The sequence below is a fragment of the Tachysurus vachellii genome, chromosome 17 (genome assembly GCF_030014155.1).
Source record: "Tachysurus vachellii isolate PV-2020 chromosome 17, HZAU_Pvac_v1, whole genome shotgun sequence".
NCBI lineage: Eukaryota > Metazoa > Chordata > Actinopteri > Siluriformes > Bagridae > Tachysurus > Tachysurus vachellii.
The window spans coordinates 14,386,490-14,406,397 of NC_083476.1; the positions used below are offsets into that span (position 1 = coordinate 14,386,490).

The following is a 19,908-nucleotide window of genomic DNA, read 5'->3' on the forward strand; positions in this document are numbered from 1 at the left end:
ACTACACTGTGAGTAATATAATATCAGTTTGTAATGTTCAAACACGTCTTCTTCTATTTCATAATCAAACAATTCCAAAAATACTAAAAACTGATTTGAAATATTATTGTGCAACTAGGTTTACTGTTTTTTTTTTTATTTTTAAGCTTCTGTTTACATTTTCTGGCCCTGAACCCCACCCCTTTTCTCTAAATAGCAACTCAAACATCATTTTGGTTTGACAAGACCAATTTAATTGCAATTTACTTGTCATTGCAATTGACCTAGGAGACCACGAAGGGCTCTCAAATACAAACTGCTTCTATAAATGAGGTTTAAGCAGCCTTTAATTCAAACCTAACTCTAAACCAAACATTAGTACACGTTCCTCCTGTACAGACCGGTGAAATTGACGAGAAGCATGTAAAAATCCACTTAAAGAAAATAGACTTGACATTCGCAGCCAACAGAATTCTCACTCACTCATTTTCTACCGCTTATCCGAGCTACCTCGGGTCACGGGGAGCCTGTGCCTATCTCAGGCATCATCGGGCATCAAGGCAGGATACACCATGGACGGAGTGCCAACCCATTGCAGGGCACACACACACTCACATTCACTCACGCAATCACACACTACGGACAATTTTCCAGAGATGCCAATCAACCTACCATGCATGTCTTTGGACCGGGGGAGGAAACGGGAGTACCCGGAGGAAGCCCCCGAGGCACGGGGAGAACATGCAAACTCCACACACAAGGCGGAGGCGGGAATAGAACCCCCAACCCTGGAGGTGTGAGGCGAACGTGGCCAACAGAATTTCAGGACAAATAATAAATTATGTAAGGCAATGTTTATGCATAGCCTACATTAAAACTGTGACATGGGATAATACTTTGTTTTATTCCTGACAGTAATACAAGTGTTGATTATTTTCCTAGAGCAGCATGACCGCTGTGTTTTATTCTTTGCATAATATAAGTATGTAAGGAATACAGACTGCTACATACTATGCAAAGAATAAAACACAGCATGCCATGCTGCTCTAGGAAAATAATCAACACTTGTATTACTGTCAGGAATAAAACAAAGTATTATCCCATGCAGTTTTATTCCTCTGACACCACAGCAATTTGCCAAGAATTATCTATTTTTTCTTATCTATATGACACACATCATATTTATTAAAAGGATTTATTAAATCCATGGAATAAGTTAGTACCCATTATTTATGTCCACATACACCCTGTTTTCTTTTTTTTTTTTTTACATGTATGTACAAAGTGCATATCCTGAGGACTCTTTTTAAAAAGAAACATTTCCTAAATGAAAATTTACATATATCCAAACTAATGCTTACACACATGAACACATCTGTTGCTGTGGAGCTTCATAATACATATTACTTACATTACTACATTCATGCCTAATGGTAAGAGAGTCTGACTCCTAACCCTAAGGTTGTGGGTTCGAGTCTCGGGCCGGCCATGACTGAGGTTCCCTCGAGCAAGGCACCGAACCCCCCAACTGCTCCCCGGGCACCGCAGCATAAATGGCTGCCCACTGCTCCAGGTGTGTGTTCACGGTGTGTGTGCACTTTGGATGGGTTAAAGGGCATCCCGAGGTATCTAGAGCTTGTACCAGCTCCACTTGTGTTCCGTATCATGAAGATTTCGGATCTTCAGTGAGATGAAGCCAACCATGTGAGGATACTTAGACATCTACAGAGATGTACCAGCTCTAGTTAGACTCCGCTTCATGAAGTATTCAGACATTCTAAGAGGAGATGCCAACGACATGTGGTCTACACGTAGGACAACAACCTCCTCATCGATACACAATTGTCAGACTGTATATTTTTATAATCACACCCTCCAGTGTCACCCAAATGAGGATGAGGTTCACTTTTGAGTCTGGTTCCTCTCAAGGTTTCTTCCACTTCCATTTAAGGAAGTTTTTCCTTACCACAATCACCTCAGGCTTGTTTATTGGGGATAAATACAAACACATTTAAATAGAAGTCTAATTGAATTTTTGTTTTATATTAATCTTTGTATAATATTAAACTTTTGTATTATGTTTCTTATGTTCTGTAAAGCTTTGAGACAATGTCCATTGTTAAAACTGCTATACAAATACATTTGAATTGAATTTGAGCTTTTTTGGTCAGATAAACTCACATCATAGCTTAATCATACAGCACCTTGTGTTAAATAATATTAAGACCTATAAGACTCAATAAACAGGTAACAGACATTGAAAATAAAAATCGACACAGACTTAAGTCCACTTTTTATTTTTTTTCTAACTGCAGATTTAAGGAATACAACTGAACATTGTTATTGGATGAGACTCATAAATAAAAATACAAAAACAAAAAAATCACTACAAAACCATCTACCGTTAGTATTATGTAAAAAAAAATCTCTCACTATTAAAGGCACACGATTTACTTAGTAACAACATTGAGAAGAAAACCTGCAGCATTAAATCTCTTTAATTTCTTTTTTATTTTTTTCCACACTCCATCAGAGAACACTGAAATGTTACAAAGAGATGTGTCTGATTCTACACGGAAAGAAAAACTACATCAGAAACCGATGCCGATATCCGTAGCACAATTGCCAGAAAGTAGTGCTACAAAAATAGCAGGTGGCTGGAAAAAGACAAAAGGACCTTTTGCAAAGCAGAATGCAAATTAATTACTATTTTTTATTTTATTTTATTTTTTTACAATTGACAACAGAAAAAAAATAATTGGGCACCTTCTAAGATTAGGCTAAGATTAGGTGCTGAGGTAGACGTAACTAGAACAATTCAAAATAATTATAAAAACACTATTTTCTTTTAGTACAAAGCAACTGGACTGGCACTTGTGCTGTCACAATAAGGAAAAAAAACAACAGATAAGCCGGAAATGGGATACACTAAAGGTAGGAGATGGGGGTTAGAGAGTGAGAGAGAGATTGAGAGAGAGAGAGAGAGAGAGAGAGAGAGAGAGAGAGAGAGAGAGAGAGAGAGAGAGAGAGGGGGAGACACACACACACACTTAGGTTTGAGAGTGTCAATAGAGACAAATAAGAGACAGACAGTCAGAGAGATACAGAGTAAATTATAGAAACACTTTGTTACATAGAAAAGCTCTGTTGCGCTTGGTCCGACAGGGCGATTGGTCCTCAGTGCTAATTTAAAAAAAAAAAAAAAAAAAAAAAAAAAAAGGTCTTGGTGCTTCCAACAATTTCACCTAGACCTCAATGGCACATGCATGGCAACACGGCGTGAAATGTCTACTCTTGCTAAAACACCACACGCAAACATAGTGAGCCAAACTCCAGGGATGCCAGGATGACACTGTCTCTTTATGCACACGATGATAATATAAGTACTCGAACCAATACAACAGTGATGTCAAGCTGGGGCAGTAATATCAGTGTACAAAAAAAAAGACACCATCATCAGCTTTAATCAGCAAAACCTGTTGCTGATATTAATACGATTGAAGAAACGGTGCCAACATTTTTGACTTTAAAAAAAATCTCTTGAGATAAATGCACATTTCATTCCAACGAATGTTTACCTTTTTTTTTATATCTTTGTATACAAAATACAATAGCTATGCAGAATCAGATATTTAGTCCCTAATGAAAAAACAGATCCTATAATGATCCAATACCTTTTCCCACACGGACATGGTTAATTTTTTTTTTAACCAACAAGCAGCAACAATGTGATCACAATGGCATCCCTGGAGCTCTAGAGACACCGATTAAGTTTTGAAAAATACAGAAACGAAGCAGATATCGATGGACAATTTGAACAATTTCATTTAGGCACAAATATTACAGAAACATCAGAGTAACATCGAGGGAAGAACTAGATCAATGCCAATATCTTTTAATCTTATAGAGAGAAAAGTGGCATAGAACATTAAGATTTGATTAGTGTATTCAACACTAACAGGCTCTTACTCTCTCTCACACTCGTACACTTATACACCCATACTCCATGGGAAGTAAACAAAAGAAGGTATAGAGGACAGTGACACTAGTGTGTGGCTTAATATCTGTTATAATTGCCCAATATGAAACACTTTTTTTATCCACCATATTTTATGCCTCGTACATTGAGCTACTTAGGCTTGCTTTAAATCTCAGAAGGGGCAAAAGTTCCCCCAAACTCACAGTGTTTTCCAGAATACTACAAGACACAAGACAGGTACATTACTCAACCCCCAACCCAACCCCACCGTCTGCCCGCCCCCTCATCAGTCACTTCAAGTAACAAAAAAATATATATTGGCAACATTGATTGTTTGAAATCGTAAGTACGATTTGTGTTAATTGATCATTGGCATCACAATACATTTCTCTCTCGTTTTTTTTTTGTTATACTTACAAAGCAGACATTTGTGGCTGATTTAGTCCTTCACCTACAATGTATTGACATCCAGAAAAGCAACACTGAACCACAACAACGTTCACACACTTATCTCCAACATTACCAAAGAGGAGCAAGGCAAAAAAGTCCAACCAGAGAAGAACAATGTAAAAAAAAAAAAAAAAAAAAGAAAGAAAAAAGAAAAAACAAAAACTACAAATATTTGCCCTGCTGAAACCTCAACAAATGGAAAGGGGACCAACACTCGATACAAAAATATCACAATTTTATATATCAAATGGCCTTTGTTGGCTCTTGCTCAGGACTACACTCATATAAAGAAACGTTGATCGACAGGATATCATTTTTTTCCTTTTTTCATCCTCAATTACCACCTGCAGTCCCAATTGTCCAACGCACAATGCACAGCTGCATATGACCTGTTCTTAGTGGTCCAGGCTTTGTGAACCATCTTTTTTTTTTCACATTACAAAACTACAATTCTATTCACATATTTTCAAGTTTAATGCTTTTTTTTTTTTACTTTAAAGAACTACACTCCATCGATTCCATTCATACCTCATAGATCAACTCTTACCCCAAAGCGTAAGGCTTCAAAATCTCTTCTCTGCTCTTAAAGAAAAGGTTTGGGGTAGGTGGGACAGGTGGGTGGTCAGAGCAAATTAACGCTTGCTTCTTCCATCATTAACAAATCTTGCCCTTTACATGTCTCTTCCAAATCTCAACAGACGGAAAGCATGAGATGAAAAGTTGCAGTAATTTAAAACGTCAAAACACAAAAAATGTGCTTTTGCCAGAAAAAAGAAACAAAACTTAGAGGTAGCTTACAAAAAAAAAAAAAAAAAAAAAAAAAAAAGACCAAACCCACAAGCTCTTAAACAAGCAGGGTTTAAAAAAAAATACCAAGTTTGGTAACAATAACACAATAATAATCTCTCATTACCGTGGCACATCATTTTTCACATCTCCTCTGCAAAACATAGCAGGCAGACATAACGTGTGCATGTAATCAAATATACATACACACACACAAAAGAAGAAACAGAGGAAAAATTAAAAACACAAGCACATGAGGTCACAAAAATACGAGGTAATTCAAGCACAATGTGCTAACAAATCAAGGTAAAATAGGAAATACAGACATAGCAAAGGAACAAACCATACAAAGAGTTGATCTATTCTTTCATGGTAGCCCTCTGGGCTGGACAGACCAGGCAGGCCTCATAGCTCCCATATGTGAAATTTGCTTTCACTTTTCTCTCAGATATGTGGAGACCAGTCCTGTACATCACAGTGCCCTTTAGTGTCCAAGCCACTGGCAAAAGCAGCTTTAGTCATTATTTTGGTCTCTATATCAGAATATACACAGTTGATTAGATTTCTAGTGCGCTCCTTAATGTAATGTACTGCTGAATCCTGCTTAGAAGCTGATTATTTTGTGTTAAACTGATTTCCTGTCATGTACTTTGTGAAAAGGAACTACATGATTAATAAATGAAGCAAAAAATGTCCAGTTAGTATTAAACGAAAACATACAGCAGAAAAATGGTGTAATGTAGCACTCGATTATGTTGAATGAGAAGGGGAAAATAAAAAAAATCAAACAGAAATTGTCATCGTAATATGTGCAATGAAGCTATGACAGGCTATGATGCAGAGACAGAGATTATGTTGAGAAAACTGAAATGGCAATTGTGAATAGCTGGTTTGTATGCTGGTTCAGCCAATAAACCCTTAATGAATGTCAATCAAGCAAGAAAACTCTACCCACCAAGGATCTGTGGTACATCAATAAAAAGACTCTTTACAAATCCATAAACTGTACCATCAGACAATGACCTGCTGTACTATAAATCAGATGTGAAGACATCTTCCTGGCAGATGTAAGTGCTAGCGACACCTCCTGGTATGTCTAAAGTTAATGGGGTCAGATCTCAGCTATTAACCAGGGGATAACCAGGAGTAATTATTCGAATTCTTCTAATTATGAGAGGGCACAATATTGAGGATCCCTGCCGGATACAGAGCAGAATCCTTAGTGAGTAGAGCAGACTTCCTGTTTGAGTCACAACACCATCACAACACAACAGAACACAATACTACAACATGACAACGCCACCATACTTAAGTACATTTGTTCCTTGTCCTGTCTTTCGACTTTGCCTTGCCCAGCCCTGCCGCCGAAAATGTAAACACTCTCCCTTTTTTGCTTCCTCCGTGTATTCCATCCTTTTGCTCTACCACCCCGGATCCCAATCCCTACCCAACCCTATGCAGGGCTCAGCCTCAATTACACGTAGCACAGGTACAGATAGGTTTTCTCGATCCTCCAGTCTGGCGGGATGTCCTCTGGCTTGTGACCCTTCATGTGCTTCTGCATTGTGGACAAGCTGGGGCAATACTCCAGGCAGATGGTGCACTGGTAGGGTGAGGCACCGTTGTGGGTGCGCAGATGTTTGATCATGGCCGAGTAGTCCCTCGAGCGCTGGTGGCACAGCTTGCACTCGAAAGGCTTCTCACCTGCAAAGGGGAATATGCGAGACGTGGTCAGATTGCCCAAGGACAGACTGCTGTCAAACTTAAAGGTTTGGCCAAAAACTATAATAAAACCTATAAAGAAGAGAAAATGTAAAAGAATGAAAATGAGACCCCATTGTGTGAAGGTCTGGGCAATCAGAGCATTAACAGAGGAATAATGGTATCGTGTTTAGTCTGGTTGGTCAAATGAATCAGAATCAGAAGACACTTTATTAGCCGACAGCGCGCTGAAGTGCGGACTAAATTTCACTGCTTAAACAAGGATGTCTGAATCCATTTCTTCACCAGGGCATTGTAAAAAATAAATAAATTAATTAATTAATGGAGCTTAAAATAGACTTTATAAATGCTCCAACAACAAAAATAAGGCTGCATTTATGATTTTATTTAAGGTGTATACAAGTTTTTATTTTAAACGTACTCACAATGATTTCATCCTGTAATGTGTCTAATATTTCTAGGTTTCTTTTAGTAGAGCACATGCAATTACAAATTATTTGATTTTACTGTAATATTTTTACATTTATATATATATTTTAACCCTCCGTTAAATCTTTTAATGTTATTTTAGTGTACATTACTGAAAATGCATTCTCTCGTTTGTCACCTTGTGAGTAAAAATGTGTCACACCTGCAGCTTTTTTGTTGCGTCTGATGGGATCACAGTACTCAAGCCATACCTTTGATACAAGGTGCAAATAAACCATTATGGTAGACAGAAAACAGGCTGCTTTTTATCTCCCACTGAGTTAATGCTAATGTGTTTAATAAATAAAATATCAGTAGCCGTAACATCCGCATCATGGACAGAACTTTATTTTAAAACAAGTTTAAAGTTGCACTTTGAACTGTTAGCCATGTGAAAAATCAAAGAAAACTTATTTAAACAACTGCAATGGAAACTTTACTTTGTTTAGTCTCACTGTAATGAATAAATCATCTAAATGGTGAACTTTAGACAATGTTGCTGAAGAGCACAGTGTCAAGGTGAAAGGCAAGCTCTGTACCCGTGTTAGGTCACCCTAGTGGAACTCTAATCACCAAGCTGTTTGCTTGTGTCTTTTTCCCCTCATGACAGTAGACTACACTAACCCTGACCCAGATGGTCTGAGCAATGTCACATCCATCTATGCAACAGCCCTAATGAGACAGTCATTAAAGCTGTAGGCAGGCATGTGCGTGTGGTCAGTGTACTTTAACCACACTGTAAACAGGGCGGCCTCAGATAACCAGGCAATAATGAATTGCAAATGGAGCTCAGTTATTGATCGGTCATTGACAGCACAGGGGTTGCTGATGTCGATGCTTCATCAAGCGGCTCCCTTTTGTGCACGCCAGCCTTTGACTGTGAGCTTGTCACAGCTCTTGTTATCTCAGACGCACTCTGTTCGCTACCGAGGCCCTACCCTGACAAAAAAGCCAATTATTTGACAGGCTGCCTTGATAGTGTGGCTTAACAGGAGTCTTACTGAGCGGCAGAGGGGAGGAGAAGGCCTGGACATAGCAGAGAGACCTGGCTGCTCCGCTACTGCCCTGCTACTGCCCTAATCCCCTCGTCATGAGGTAAGCTAACTGCCAGCAAGGGAAACGCTCTGCCCTTCAGTGACGGCTGTATAGAACAATAAGACTGCAGAATCAATCAAGCATCCCCTTTAAGACGCCAGGTTTCTTTAAGAAGAGCTGACGCAAAAGCACTGAAATCTTGAATTGGATTGGAAATGCAGACTAAAAAGCAAACGTTTGGCGCATCAAAATCATGACCTGCCCGTTTTCCCAGAAGAATCTAGAGATACCGTAATACCTAAATGAAATGCACACAGATTTCCATGTAACTCAAATGTAATTGATTAACCAAGATGGAAGTTTGCTCCTTTAGTTTTACACTTGAGCTACACAGCCTATTATTATTGGTTAGCTAAACTGTCCTTGTAGCCCCAAGGCAAAACTAAACAATAAACTAATCTTGGTTGATGGACTACTACGGGAATACGTGAAAAACTCTGTGAATTCCTTCAGGTAAAAATTATTTACGAGGGCTGAAGTGTAGCTAAATGTGTTAAGACATACCTGTGTGCACACGGTAGTGGGTTTCCAGCTGGTGTTTGAGGCTGAACTTCTTGCCACAGCCGTTACATTCGTAGGGCTTCTCTCCGGTGTGGATGCGCTTGTGGCCCTTCAGCGTGCTCTCATCACGGAAACAGCTCCCACAGAACTCACACTCGTACGGATGGTCACCTGCCACATAGACATGGTATGGAATGCTTAAGGAATTGAGGAATTTAAAACAAAAATTTAATGACTAAAAAGGAAACCATGACATGACCATTAAATTATACTGTATATAAAGTAGAATACTGAAACCATTTGCTAGAGAATAATTTATAATCCACAGTGTGGGGCAAAGGAGGAGAGATGCCACCTGCTGACTCCTGACTCCTTTCAAAGTCTTCTTTTGACACCTAAGCGACATATTTTAGAGATTTTTTGTGCCAATATCACCATTGGTTTGCTCACCAGGGGTTTCAGGCTCTGACGTCTCTGAAGCTGTTTCGAGAAAGTCTGTATTGTGAATATGCCACAAAAATCCATTCCATTTTGTATGTTCTATTTTCTTTTTATATTCCATCCGCTTCAGTTCCCTTCACATTCTGTTAGATTTCATTCATTCATCTTCTACCGCTTATCCGAACTACCTCGGGTCACGGGGAGCGTGTGCCTATCTCAGGCGTCATCGGGTATCAAGGCAGGATACACCCTGGACGGAGTGCCAACCCATCGCAGGGCACACACACACACACTCAATCTCTCACGCAATCACACACTAGGGACAATTTTCCAGAGATGCCAATCAACCTACCATGCATGTCTTTGGACCGGGGAGGAAACCGGAGTACCCGGAGGAAACCCCCGAGGCACGGGGAGAAAATGCAAACTCCACACACACAAGGTGGTGGCGGGAATCGAACCCCGACCCTGGAGGTGTGAGGCGAACGTGCTAACCACTAAGCCACCGTGCCCCCCCCTCTGTTAGATTTCATTCCTATCCATTTAGTTTCGGTCTATTTTAATTTTATTCTACACTATTCTACTGTACTCTATTTCTTTCCATTGTGTTGTCACACTCCTCTTCTGGGGCTATTAAGCAAAGCACATTTCTAATTGTAATCCCTATTTTTTTGCCACATATAAGAGAGTCAGTAATCAAAATATCATAACTGTAACTGGATTTGGCTGAGGATCAGCTACTACTGAATTGTCAACCTTCATCACCTACACAGAGATGGCACCAAGTGTGACAAAACAACATCTCATTTACAATTCATCACTCTCTTCTTACAGGCCAAGTTTCATCACAACATTCTCAGCACCTAGGCGTGCATGTAATGGATATTCACATGTCAATAATCTGGGATATTACGATATGCGAGGGCGCACCGTCTTGCCCTTTGCTAATTGCTTTCCTGTGCCTGACTGCCAGCCGCTCATATATCATTCTGGGCCTGTACAGATGCGCGACGCTGCCAGGCGTGTAATGTTCTCGATTAATGCATTTCGCTACGGCGCCGAAGGTTTAAGTCCCCGCGAATGACCTACGTGTTTCATTATCTGGCTGTCCGAGTGCCACCGTGCTGAGGAATAAATTGCATTTCTCGTTATGTACTGTCATGCTCGGCCTCTTGCCGCTCCTGTTACGAGACAATGTCAATTTCCTCAGGCAAGTTAGGAGAGTGACGCACCTAAACGCTCGACACATTGTACATTCGCTTGGTTATTTGGGCTGAAATGTCACTGCTTCTCCATTCAGTGGAATATGCTAGTCTAATGGGACCAGAAAAAAATAACAGAAAAGAAAGAGTCAAGCACAGGAAAAAACAAAGAAGGGTGGCAGGGAACAAAATCAATAAAAGAGACAGTCTTTATTTGTCTGCATGAAGTTATCTGTGCCTCATGCTGTAAGACATTCTGCTCTTTCTAGTGTCTCTGCCGCAGCACAGGGTGCAATCCATCATGGTCTGCGCTGAAGCTCTAGCACGCGACAGGAATAGTAATCCCGCCAAATTCACCTGCCTTTAATTGTGACTAAGCCCACGCCTCAGTCAAAGGCATCTGTGTCGAGCCCATAGGATGCTCCTCGCTCTCAGCAATGCAGAGTTAAATTCGGTGGCTCACTTCTATGATCAGTACAAGCATCTTTAATCTTTATTTGACAGAATAATTGGTGACAGCTCACACTTGACACTACAGGGCACAAATTCATATATCCAACACAAAGCATTATTTTGAGCTGCCGGCGTCGTGTAAATTCAGCACAGTGCTGCTGTAGACACGAGTCAAACTGCTTATCAAATTTCGCAGCGATTCGGGGGGCTTGGCACGGCTTAGCTTTGTTAGGAATACATTAAGCTTGGAGGCAGTAAAGATACGAGGCGATAGATCAAGATGCTGCCATCAGCGTCTGTTGCTGTGTTTCTGCGACATGGAAAGCCATCAGGCGCAGACAGAGGAAGAGTCTGTGTGGAGGGGGCGTCGGGGAAGCTTGGGGGCTGCCACCTGCGTCCTCGTGCCTAAAGGGGGGCATGTGGCATGCTGCTGTACCTGGCAGGGGCACATGGGTGATGCCTGCTGCCTGGCGCGGCCGAGGCTCGCGGCCCAGTTCATTATGCACTAAGCGGCGTAAATCAGGGATCCATCACTGCCAGTGCCTCGGCTGGCCCGCGCCATCAAACACAGCTGCGAACACAAAACACCCACCGCAGATGGAAAATGGGCGCCGAATAAAACACAGGCGCGGCAACAACAACGGAATATTAACGAGGCCCAGCCGGCAGCGGGAATCTGCGTCGGGAGGGACTGAGGGAGCAGCCATGATGATTAACCCATAATGTATGTCAGCAGTTGCTTACACTGTATGTGAGAGTGTATTCAGAAGTAATCCTGAAGGTATTTGTGTCCTTTGCATTACAAAATCCTTAAGTGCACATGGTATAAGAAAATCATATATGTCTCTCACGTAGCAGATATGCTGATCTACACTCCCACATTGGGAATATATCAGAGTTATGGGAATATATCAAATAGTAAATTTCAATCAGCCTCCCGTTTGAGGAACCATTTGTCTCTGAAAGACGATCATTATCACCACACAGAATATTAATGCAATTCCGAGTAGGGGTTAATTATTGGAGAAGCAGTATGCGTGCCTGCTCCTAAAGCCGAACATCAGTGTGTTTTTACACCAGTGATCCCTTCTGTAGCATGAGAAAAATATGAATGAGATTAAGATGATCAAAGGACGACTAAATGAAAGCAGTGGCTCTTTTTCTCCTCTTTAAAAAAACAAACAAACAAAAAAAAAAACCAGGAACTTATTTTTGGCGCTTTTTGCCTGGGCCAATTGCATTTTTTTTCTTTTTAAATCCCTTGACAAAAGCTCCCACATCACATTAAGCGGGCGCTTGTGACGGCTCATTGTAATTTAATACACGCCTACAGAGAATTGGGTTCAAAGAAGCGCGACGAGACGCTGCATCTTTCCCTCTTCCCTCCCTGCGTCTCTCGTTTCGGTAGCGGAGGAGGGCTGCTGACATTTATACGCAATGGAGGGAGCGTCGGTGTGTCGTGTCCGATGCAGCGTCCGGCGCAGATGAGCGAGCTACAGTACTGCACCCGAAATAAGGGCCGGGTCAGCGTAAACAGACGGGCTCAGCTCATCTCGCCACCTTCGCTTCAAATATTTATCCCAGGCGCAGTAGCCTGGAGGAGTTCTGACACACCAGCCTGTTATTTAAGGTCATAGACTGAAAGGTGGTGGTGCTGGTGGGGGTTTCGAGGGAAAATGGGATTCGCGTAATGGAGGCTGTTCCCTGAGTCACCTCATCTGCTCTGTTGCACGTCAGGCTGTATGCGAGTGGGATGGGCCGTATGGACCGCACACACGGCGAATAACAGCGCTGTCACAAGCCATCACATTGCAGGGCCCTTCACTAAATGATCTGTCAATTTGGCCTGCTATATTCCAACAGCGCCATAGCAGCTGAACGGCATGAGCGTTCAAATACCACACACTACAGTGTGGCTCCACCAGCCAGGCTACACTCAGATAAATACACAGGGTACCATTACGTGACGGAAAATATCTTGAAAGCATCAGCCTCAAGAGTGGAAAGAAGTGGAGGGATTACAAATTCAGTATGTTTACAAGTCAACCCATCAAAGCAACCTGACTATTTGGGCCATTCTATAAACTAGGGTGCGCACACATTTTTTTCTTTATTTATTTGATTTTGGCAAAGCTCAGGGAACATCTGGATTGTAAATCAGTAACTTCTTTTGCAAAAGCAGAGTGAAAGAGGACACCGGCTTTACCTGTATGGGAGCGAAGGTGGCGCTTGAGTGCCGTGTGGCTCGGGAAGGTGCGATTGCACTCGCTGCAGATGTAGCTACGGACCCCGGCATGGACCTCCATGTGCTGCTGCAGGGCTGTCTGTGTTTGGAAGCGCTTCCCACACAGCAGACAGAAGATGGCCATGTCTGATCCTAAAGGGAGAAAGAAAGGGGAGAGCTATAAAACTAGTGCATTTGCACAAAAGGAGTCTCTGAGTGCATCTTTGGCATTGTTTAGATCAGGAAAATGTGAATATTTATGTTATTGCTCAAAGCACTTTTTTCCCCCTAGAGCATAAACATTTCTGGAAAAATATGGAAACTAATATTTTTGTAGGTATTAACTGTCCTGGCATTATAAGAATGTGGATAAAACTATTTTCATATTTATTTTAAATGAAAATGACCACCTTTTAATGCATTTACAGAATGTTCTGCCAGCTGCTTCATAAGATTAATACACAACCATTTTTTCAAAAATCGGAGGGACTCCGTATTAAGTCCTTTTTTAAAACAAGTTTACTTAATATTAACTATAATGACATGGGAAGCATTCTGCTGGCATTTCCACTTGTCCCCATTACAGACAATTGTCACTGCAAATATGATACATAATATGCTATGGACTGCAGAATCACCCAGATCTCATCCCAACACCTAGGGAAGAGTTCAGCATAGCATGTTAATGCTTTCCACCACTATCATATAATAGTAATAATAATAACAACAATAGTAATAATTCAAAACTCCAAAGGGAATATCTTGGAGAACAGTTTTATCTTAATTCTTCCAGAGACTTGTAAAATCAATGATGATGTACACTGAAGCCCTTTGGCGGCTCATGGTGGCTCAACACTTTACCTAAAACTGTACATTTTTTCCTTTGTCACTGTCAGTTTCAATAACATGCTCTCTGTTAACTACCATTAAGTAATCTGAGTAAAAATCAAAATATACACCTTCAGAAGGTAGGCCTAGCTGTTTGCCACAGTCTATAAAGACACAAATAGGCACGTTCTCTTGCCTTTCACACACTGACAAACACACACACCACAGACTTTTTCAATTACCAGTCTCTAGAAAACTCTGGGGAAAGAGGGAGTGTTTTGCGCTCGGCTTCTATTTCATCAGTCAATAATGCATCTTTGGGGCAAAGCTGCCACTAATTTAAAAATCTATGAGAAGCCTCGGAGTCGTGTTCATAAACGTGGATCAATCAGTGAGAAAGAGACAGAAAATGATGGAGCGACAGACAGACAGAGAAAGAGAAAAAGAAACAGGACGGGAGCAAGCCATGTTCTTAAATCTTAAACTGTGTGGCTGAATTGCTGCTTCTCTGCAAATAAATACTGACAAGGCTTCCTGCTGGCTCTCTGGCTGTCCAAGTCGCTCTCTGCTGTTTCTCTCTCTCTCCCCTATTTTGCCGCTTCCTGCTCTTTATTTATCAATGAAAAAAGGGGGCCATTGACTGGAGATGATTGCGGCGGGAGCCCCAGCAGCATCGGGAGGTTCAGAAGAGGAGCTGAAGGACAGACAGCACTCGCTAATGTCTTCCGGGGCTGCTTCAGGACACAGCGCACTCAGATGCATTCTGAAAGTCTTAAAAATGCAAACACTTGAGCTATAGGAGCAGGAAGATGAAAGATGGAGAGACAGAGGAAGTGGTGGTTGAACACAGGGAGTGAGGGAGGGAGGGAGAGGGAGGGCAGTGGTGGCAGGAATGCAAGAGGTTAGATCTGGATTCTGGTCTTTGACCTCAAGGACAAAAAGGTCTGAACAGGTCGGGGGAATGTTTGTTTCTCAAATTCCCATCTCTCTTGAACTAACAGTGTGTGAGGGCTGATTAGGATAATTATACCTTTTCTCCCTCAGATCTTAGCCATTATCAGACTATAGAGCCATCATGCCTGAAATTGTATGTTTAAGACAATGTCGCAATCTGACGCAAGGTAGAAAGCAACAACCATTTTGTGCTGAATGACTAGGTAGGGCATCTGTATTCATAACCAGTGTGATTCATAACCAGTATGTGTGTGTGTGTGTATTACACATCTACACAACAGACAAACTGCCCTTTCACCCCAGTACCTAAACATATCCTTACGTAGCGGCACAATAACCTACGTTCACTCACTTTGAAAGGTCTGAGTGAAAACATTCAGAGGAAACCACATGGAGTCACGTGGTTTTATGTACATGTACAATGAAGCTATCTTCAGTGTTGATTTATCTGGTCCACGTATCGCATAGGCCCACCTGTTTATCAATGGCCCAGGACTACTGCCAACCAGATACGGGCTTCAATCACGCACAGCTTCAAACCTAAACAGAGCTACGGTGAGGTCACAGCTACCATTTGTTTTAAATCAAAAAAGCCATTCACTATTATTTGTTAACTTTGTGAAGGCAAACACTAATGATGCAAACATGTACAGTACTTTATTTTTTATTTTCAGTTTAACAGCAATACGGTATATATTTATGCAGGTCAACATAAAAGTTTAATATAAAGAAAAAACATTCACATTTCATAATCTGATCTGTTGAAGATGTTTGATTTATTAACAATAACAATAATGATGAGAATAAATTCAATTAACAGAAAACCACAGAATGGTCTGTAAATATTTTATTAATATGTACTGCCTGGCTGTTTGGCAGAAAATGGGATTAATGTACTGTACATATTCCTATCATGTTTGCCATCAAATAATTAACAATAAGCTTTAAATGGCCATTTGATTGAAAACATAAGGGGGTCTCTGAGTCTGCACAGTAGTGAAAGCAAATGGAAATATGCAGTAAACATGAAATCAATGTCCCTACTTGACAGTGTATGAAATGGAACAATTGGACTGTGTCAAAGTTAAATTAATCACACAAGAGACAAACAGGTTAAATGTTAAATGTAGACCCTTCGTGGGTCCCTTCAAGGTTCCATGTAGAACCCTACAAGTGTGTTTACCTTTCACCCCCATGTTCAGAAGCTACACAAAGGACCTTTGTATAGCTTGAAGGTACCCATAAAAGTAGAAATATCAAAAACATGAAAATCCTGAATTCTATTAAACACCTGGGACTGAAGCCAAATTCAGTATGTATCCACAACTTGTGCCCAGTGTTAGGTCCCGAACATATGCTCTGAAAATACCACAACACTGACAAACATTAGATGAATGAATGATGCAATAAAAATGTAATACTAGTTCAGCTAAACTTGTACCACAAACATGTACCACACAACTATGTCAAACAGGGGCTTCTGCTGTAGTAAATCATGATCCACATGTAAAATGTCTTTTCTTGTCTAGCTGTTGTAGTTATTTATACAGCTGTTGATGCTTAGCATCTTTATTATTTAGTTGGACTGTTCCCAGCAAAACTGTGACACTGAAATGATGCCATGGTAGTGGGCGTCAGGTGCACCAGCGGTGGCCCATTTCCATGTTTTATGAGGCAGAGGGTGGATGCCAAATCTGCACAGCAACAGATGGGCTAGTCAGTAATAGTACTCTTATACAGTGGGAACCTAAAATATAGTCAATTCAAAGAAAACTTCTGAATGAAAAATAACTACCACCCATTCCTTTTTTTTCCCAGAAGTGACGGTACAGAGGCAAGCAAACATGCCAGCAAGAATTCTCACAGGTTACTCTCCAGTAACGGTAACAAAATTACAATCATGCACATCCACTGATCAATTTTTTCTTTGTTTTACTGATCAATCTGTGATAGAGAATAGGTGTGCTTTTAACAGCTAAAATACTTTCACTGAAGCGAGGGAAAAGAAAATAGGGAAAAAGCAAAAGGTAGCTGATAAAGTGCCCATGAAAAGGAAGTGTGATGTCCATCTGCCTGGTGTTAGCTGGAATTAAGTGTTCCACTGTGAGAAGTTAGGAGAGACAGGAGAAAATGGACTGGCTCTGTGTAGCCAAGGAACAGAGAGAGAGAGAGAGAGAGAGAGAGAGAGAGAGAGAGAGAGAGAGAGAGAGAGAGAGGAGAGAGAGACAGCCACCTCTATTACAGTGTAAAATTGAGTCGGACAAAGTGGCACCTGGACGGAGGAGTGCTTTGCCTGCTGCTGCCTGCTCCTGCCTGAGTTTTGGCATAATTTACCTCCACTCATGTGTCTATTTGTAAGGGTCTCTTAGCTCTACTTTCACTGTTAAGTTAATGGGCCTGGAGAGCCACTGGCTGTTACTTAACGATGGTTGCACCGTGCCGTTCAGGCACAGCAGCGGAGACATTACATGCACACACACACAGCGAATAAATAGAATATGCCTGCTTTGTTTGTGTGATCTATAGTCTGCAGTCAAGGCTATGGCGAAAATTAAACAGGCAGAAAAAAAAACAATGCACTGATTAAATTGAAACATGTGAAGTGGGGACGGGAATGGAGGCGCTCCGTCTGTCAACGCGATGGGGGGAAGAGGCGCCATGAGGCCGCGTGTGTCATTGGAAAGCCAGTGAGACTGTAGTCAATTAGCTTGTTTTTCATTTCGGCGGTGTTGATAGAAAACAAACTCCTGCTGCTCTGTCTGTCACCCCAGCAGTGGGGTGCGATGTCACCTGTTGCTCAATGAAGATCTCCCCATGATGGCGCCGGCGGAGAGGCACGCTGCTGCTCGGCTGTATTCCACAGCAAAATTGTGGAAGGCAAAGTACGTTGTGGGGGAAAAATACATTGCCGTGATGCAGTATAAATCATGTGTCATGGAACTGGTATGTGATGAGATTACGAAAATGAAGACTTAATAGTATATGTTGGGAAGGGTGTCCACTGTACAAAGGGATTAGTGTACATTATAGCGGGAGGAATCAACTAAACTTTGAAAAGACATGGCTATAAAGATAAGCAATTCACATGATTAAAAAGCACTAGCAACACAAACTGTTTTTTAACAACAAAAAACAAAGAATAAATAATCCAATAAATGGTCCCAAACCTACAATTTTTTTCCTTTATGTTAAGAGAGATATATTTAGATTAGTTTGAGTCTGGCAAACGTCAATTGTGAAAGTACATCTCACCGCAAATCTTTCCTATTAATCAGACAATTAAAACACTCCCATTTCTTAATGTCTGGCATGAAAAGCAAAAAATGTTTTAGAGGAAAAGGCTGTCTGGCTGTGTGCTTCAGCCTCACGTACACTGTGGCTGTGTGGTATGCATGCTGCTGTGGGAGTGTCCGGCCTGAACAGCAGGAGGAGGTGAGGGGTCATGGGGGCAGCTGCAAGGGCCAAGTCTAGGGTAGAGGAGGTGGGTACTGGGGGGAACAGGGGGCTTTGGCAGCCTCACTTAGTTTTGAGAACAATGGGGATGCAGGAGGCCATACAATATGGCTGACCTGCTGCCAAAACTCCACCTCGGTGCATACACAGGAGCACGTGGTGAAGGGATAAAACTCCAAATTCACACCACTACCACTTTACCACAATTGTCCATTTGTGACAGGGAAGCTAAACAAAGCCAAAACACATCTTAAGAACCATAAGCATCTCATTTGACTGATTTCCCTTAAGTGTTTGTCTTTATTATAATTTAAATGCCCACACAAACAAACTTTGGGTTCAATCAGGCATTCGCATTACTGAAAGCTGCTTGATTCACTGCTTGGGTTTTAGAGGAGAGAGAGCACATCTTATGCATTTCCTGAAGCATTCTCATTTATTCTGTAACTTAATTCATTCAGTAACTCAATACTTGTTAAAAGCGAACACCTTGAGGTTCTTGTACCTTTGCTACAAATTGACCTACCTGACCAAATCGGAGAGAGATGAAGTGCATACATAAAAACAAACAGCCCTCACCTTTTTACCTGTAACTGTGCTCAACATGACATACTAGCTTGTTAGTCTGCTAGTGTAATCCACTGTTGTTTCTATGTTGGCTATAGCCAATTGTATATTGATATTTTTCCTGCTTTTCTTTAAAAAAAAATAAAATTTAGCTGCTTATGCTAGTTCTGCTCTTACTGTCTTTAACACTGCTCTCCTGTTCCAAAAATAAGTAGAAAGCAGATTTTGGCTGCATTAAAGCTTTTTTCTTCCAGGATTTTGGCACTTTAAAAATGACTGTTTGTGCTAGAGTTACTAAAAATACTCTGCTCAAAGATGAATCTGTCTGAGGTAATTCTAAGGTAATGCTAATTTCATTCACAAGTGAATTCTACTGAAAGGGAGTCATGTGACTTTAGTATAGACTAACAAATTATAGGTTTACACACGCTACATATTATTCTATGAATAGTTATAGTAAAAATATATAGTATGTAGAATATAGTGCAGCGCATAGTACAGTACAAGTTTGTATTCATATGCTATTATAAGCTTATATACACAACAGCATTCCCCCAAATGTTTTATCCCTCATATAATGTACAGTATATTCTGTTATGTAGGTTACTGTACAGTATGTGTCATTTTGATCACAGCCAGTATCTGAGAGTGAAAGAGAGAAGTCAGAGAGGCGCACAGCAATAAAAAGAGACAGAACAGACAGAAGGAAGGATGATGAGACATTTCATGAATCTCTATGACAGGACACTAGTGGCAGCTGAGGAGTCAACAGGTACAAACTGTTCCAGCGGTGTTGTGTTTGTGTG

At 41.0% G+C, this 19,908-nt stretch overlaps 1 protein-coding gene across 1 annotated transcript in view; it reads right to left on the reverse strand.

The window, feature by feature from the left end:
* Nucleotides 1-2,315: 2,315 nt before the first annotated feature.
* zbtb16a (zinc finger and BTB domain containing 16a) overlaps nt 2,316-19,908 on the reverse strand; it is a 95,854-nt gene continuing 78,261 nt past the window's right edge. Inside the window, exons 5-7 of the mRNA XM_060891325.1 lie at nt 13,283-13,453; nt 8,984-9,151; nt 2,316-6,898 (exon numbers count right to left, since the gene is read on the reverse strand). Coding sequence (XP_060747308.1) covers nt 6,669-6,898; nt 8,984-9,151; nt 13,283-13,453 — 569 coding nt within the window. The 3' untranslated portion in view covers nt 2,316-6,668. The remainder of the gene's footprint in view (nt 6,899-8,983; nt 9,152-13,282; nt 13,454-19,908) is intronic.